General features: G+C 48.2%; 1 protein-coding gene across 1 annotated transcript; it reads right to left on the bottom strand.

Annotated features, from left to right (window-relative positions):
- Nucleotides 1-239: 239 nt before the first annotated feature.
- Nucleotides 240-3,305, bottom strand: LOC307063597 (PRAME family member 4-like; the record flags this gene model as incomplete). Its single annotated transcript, XM_079719816.1, has 3 exons — nt 240-798; nt 1,997-2,566; nt 3,019-3,305. 3 exons carry the CDS (start codon nt 3,303-3,305, stop codon nt 240-242), a joined length of 1,416 nt encoding a protein of 471 aa, XP_079575942.1.
- Between the last annotated feature and the right edge of the window lie 518 nt (nt 3,306-3,823).

Genomic DNA, 3,823 nt, shown 5'->3' with positions numbered 1-3,823 from the left:
AGACTCTATAAACACATATTCCTGAATGTCCCATCAACTACTTGAGTCAAGATTTCCCCCTGCAATCCTGCACCCTTGCTGGATCACCTTTCCTTTCCCCATTCACATTGATCAGATGTTGGAAACCATGGGTCAGTTTTCCCTTCAGGATGCACCTTTGCCTAGATTTCGGAGTCCAAGTGCTCAGAAGAAAGTTTTTGATAGAGAACGAGGCAGAATACCAACTAGGCAGGGGTATTTTAGCTGTATACAACAGGCTCGGGATGATAGAATGTGTTTTCTCCACAGTGAGGACAGGGGCTGGAGCTAATCCAGATGATCCTGGGACGTCCTAAGTCTCTAAGAATCTTCAACAGCCCAGCCTGAAGCTGGACAAGTCTCTCTGGGTGGAAATCTCCCTGAGGGCTGTAACTCTCCCTTGGGGCAGGATACAGCTCTAGAATTAAACTGGGCAGTCCATGAGTATGACGCAGTAGTTTCTCCATGATGGCCATGGAGAGGAGGTTCCCACACATGCTGAAGGTCCTGAGCTGGGAACAGTGGCTCAGGGCAGGCAGGATGGCCTCAAGTTGGGAGTCCATGATCCCACACAGATCTAAGTCCAGTTCTTGGAGAGTGGCTGAAACTTTCTCCAGCAGAACTTGGAGGAGCTCAGGACTAAAGTTGGTCAGAGTGACGCCACTCAGATCCAGGCCTTTTAGCTGACTGATGTTCGGGCACTGGGACAGATGTGTCACGTCTGATTCTGTAAGCTGGCAGTTGGTTATTGAGAGGTTGTCCAAGGGGGTCTTCAGGCAGCTGGAGAGAAACCAATGAATTAGGTCTTGAAAACTGGAATGGCAGGTAAACTCCAGGTGAGAGAAAAGCCCAAGATCAAGGTTGTTCTGACCATCAGATAAAGGTCAATACCCAGAATACCCAATCTTATTTTAGCCTGAGTCCTTTCATCTTCCTTGTGTGACTGGGTCGAGTTCACAGAATCTTGAAAGCTCTTTCCTCATCTGTCAAGCAGAATAAATTTTACTCTACTTCCTTATGAGGATGAATGAAGATTATGGCATGGACTAAAACATGCTCAGAGGAGAGTCTTACACAGAGTTTCAATCAAGTGGCATCACTGAATTTTAATATTGAGAGACACGAAAAAAAATGCTTTCAACTCAGGTTCCTTCAGTCCATTATTGGGCCCCCAGCACCTATATCTCAGGCCAAGTGAGAGTCCTGGGTGATAAGCATAGAAAACCAACCTGTACAAGTTCCCAAATCAACTGTGATTTTCCAGTCTACAGGGGCTCACTTACACCCCTGCATCACCTGCAAATCACCTACCCCCCCCCTTTTTTTTTTGCGGTACACGGGCCTCTCACCGCTGTAGTCTCTGCCATTGCGGAGCACAGGCTCCGGACGCGCAGGCTCAGCGGCCATGGCTCACGGGCCCAGCTGCTCCGCGGCATGTGGGATCTTCCCGGACCGGGGCACGAACCCGTGTCCCCTGCATCGGCAGGCGGACTCTCAACAACTGCGCCACCAGGGAAGCCCACCTACCCCTTTTTATAATCCTCTTGGCTCCAGCTCCTTAACCATCCTCTCCAGAATCATGCATTTCCCATATGTTAATTACCTTATCTGGAGCACAACACAACTTTTGCTGAAATTAATTTGAGACAGGCTCACTGTGGTCACTAAATGGGTGAGCACAGAGCTTCTCTTTAGAAACGTTCAGGTCAGCTTACATATTTTACTAGGTCATCTGATTAAAGATAGATATCTCTTCCTAAGGCAGAAATCACAAAACCTCCATTGATAGATCTGAATGGTCTAATCTGTACCTTTTTAGAATGGTGTCCTTTTCCAGAGCCTCTCTGCTAGTTTAGCCCTCTACCTTGATTTGTGTGGTTATGTTATACCACACTTCAAGATAGAGCAGCAAAGGAGACAATGCATTCACATTCTATTGTTGTGTTTATTGTTACTCAGCCAGTATGGCCACACTTACCTGAGCATTTGGTCCAGGCAACCTTCAAGAAAGGAGGGAGATTCCATATAGAGATCCCGGAGGTGGTGAAGTCTGAGGAACTGAGAGGTAAATTGGAAAACATGCTGCTGCTGCTCCTCAAAGGCAGACAAGTAGACATCGGAGAGAAAGAGTCTCTGCACATTACTCATCTGGCCCAGGAGAGGAGCAAACATGGTCAGGGTAGACAGATGCCAGGTGCAATTCACTTGCACCTCCTGGATACAGTCCAACTGCACCCTACTCAGGACTTCCTTAATGTTTTCTGTGGGCATTGTAATGATCTTCAGCTTCTTACAGCACAGGTGTATGGAAGCTTTTCTCTGCTCCACCCACCGGATAAGGTAGATGAGGAATTCATCCAGGTTACTTTCCTTGAGGTGAAGTTCTACAAACACCTCCAACCGAGCTAACGGCTGCTTTGTTCTTGAACTGTCCTCAGCCACTCGTGCCATCACTGAGCTTGAGTGCACATGGGAATTGGATCCAGACCACATCCTCCAGAAATATTGTCCAGTATTCCTTAAATCCAGAACCTGCAGCTTGCACCTCCTGTGGGGAAACAGCAGATTGGCAGCGATGGTTTAAGAGCCACACATAACGAAACCACAGTCTCGGAATTTAGGCAACACTCAGACTTCCCACGTGTGCTTTTACTTCACATTCCTGACATCACCTGCTGCCTTGCCCTCTTCTTCCCTCTCTGCCTCACCTTCCTCCATCTTGTTTCCCCTTCCATCCTTCCTGGTTCTCCACTTCTAGTACCTTAAGCATCCCTAGAAAGATGTGGAGACATGTTCCTTCAGGTGCCCTTTCAACTTAGGTACTCCTACATTTCTGGAAGGCATTTCCCAAAGTGAACTCAACAATGGCTAAGGCCTCTGAGCCTCTTCATTTGGCATCATCAGAAGCCTCTAGTCCATCAACTGGCCATCCACTCTTATGACACCAGCTGCCTCTCAAGGATGTCTAGCACTCTACCAGGATACCTGGATCAGACTCACCTGGGGTGATCCTGCTGGGCAACTAGGACATCAATACCATCCAACACTGCTTGAAAGGTCCCCCAGTGAGGCATCTGCATCAGAGCCCCCAGAGGCAGGCGGACAAAGGGCCAGGTTTGCACCATGGCCTTCAGGACCTCACAGTATCTCCCATAGAAGGCCAAAATGAACAGTGGTGGAAAGAGCTCGGTGGGCAGATACTCCAAAGTGGAGATGGCCGAGGCCTCATCCCTCAGCAGGTCCATGGCTGCTAGGTCCAGGAGTCTGAGTGGGTTCCAGACACTCATGCTGACTCTGCTCCAAAAGGAATCCTGTGAATATTTGCAGGGAATAAGTCATCCTTCTCAAGCCAAGCATGAGCAGACCTTCATGTGTCTCCTTACCCTTCAGAGGAACCAATTCAGGGCCAAGGTCACTGCTCCAGCAGCAGTGGAAGAGCCTCCATTTATCCAAATGCCACTCTCGGCTCTGTTGGCACAAAGTCACAGCTCTGCCCCTTCTGGCACCATAAGAAGAGTCTCACAAGTACCATGGAGATGGAAATATCAACCACTAGCCTATCCATTTCCATCCATTTTTTTGCTTAATTATGTCTGGCTGGGAGGTGGGTATCATGAGCCTGAAAGCTGACCCCCATCTTTTTTGGGGGCAAACTCTCAGACCATCACTTAATGTCCTAAGACTATGGGAATAGGAGAGCTATGTGGACCAACACAGCCTCCATCTTCAGTTCTTACAGTTAACCTGGCTGGGAAAGATTAAGGAGATACCCTTAAAATGAGTGTCATTTGTGCACAAACTAAAT

The sequence above is a fragment of the Hyperoodon ampullatus genome (assembly GCF_949752795.1).
Source record: "Hyperoodon ampullatus genome assembly, chromosome: 2".
NCBI lineage: Eukaryota > Metazoa > Chordata > Mammalia > Artiodactyla > Ziphiidae > Hyperoodon > Hyperoodon ampullatus.
This window is presented reverse-complemented; position numbering and strand designations above follow the sequence as displayed.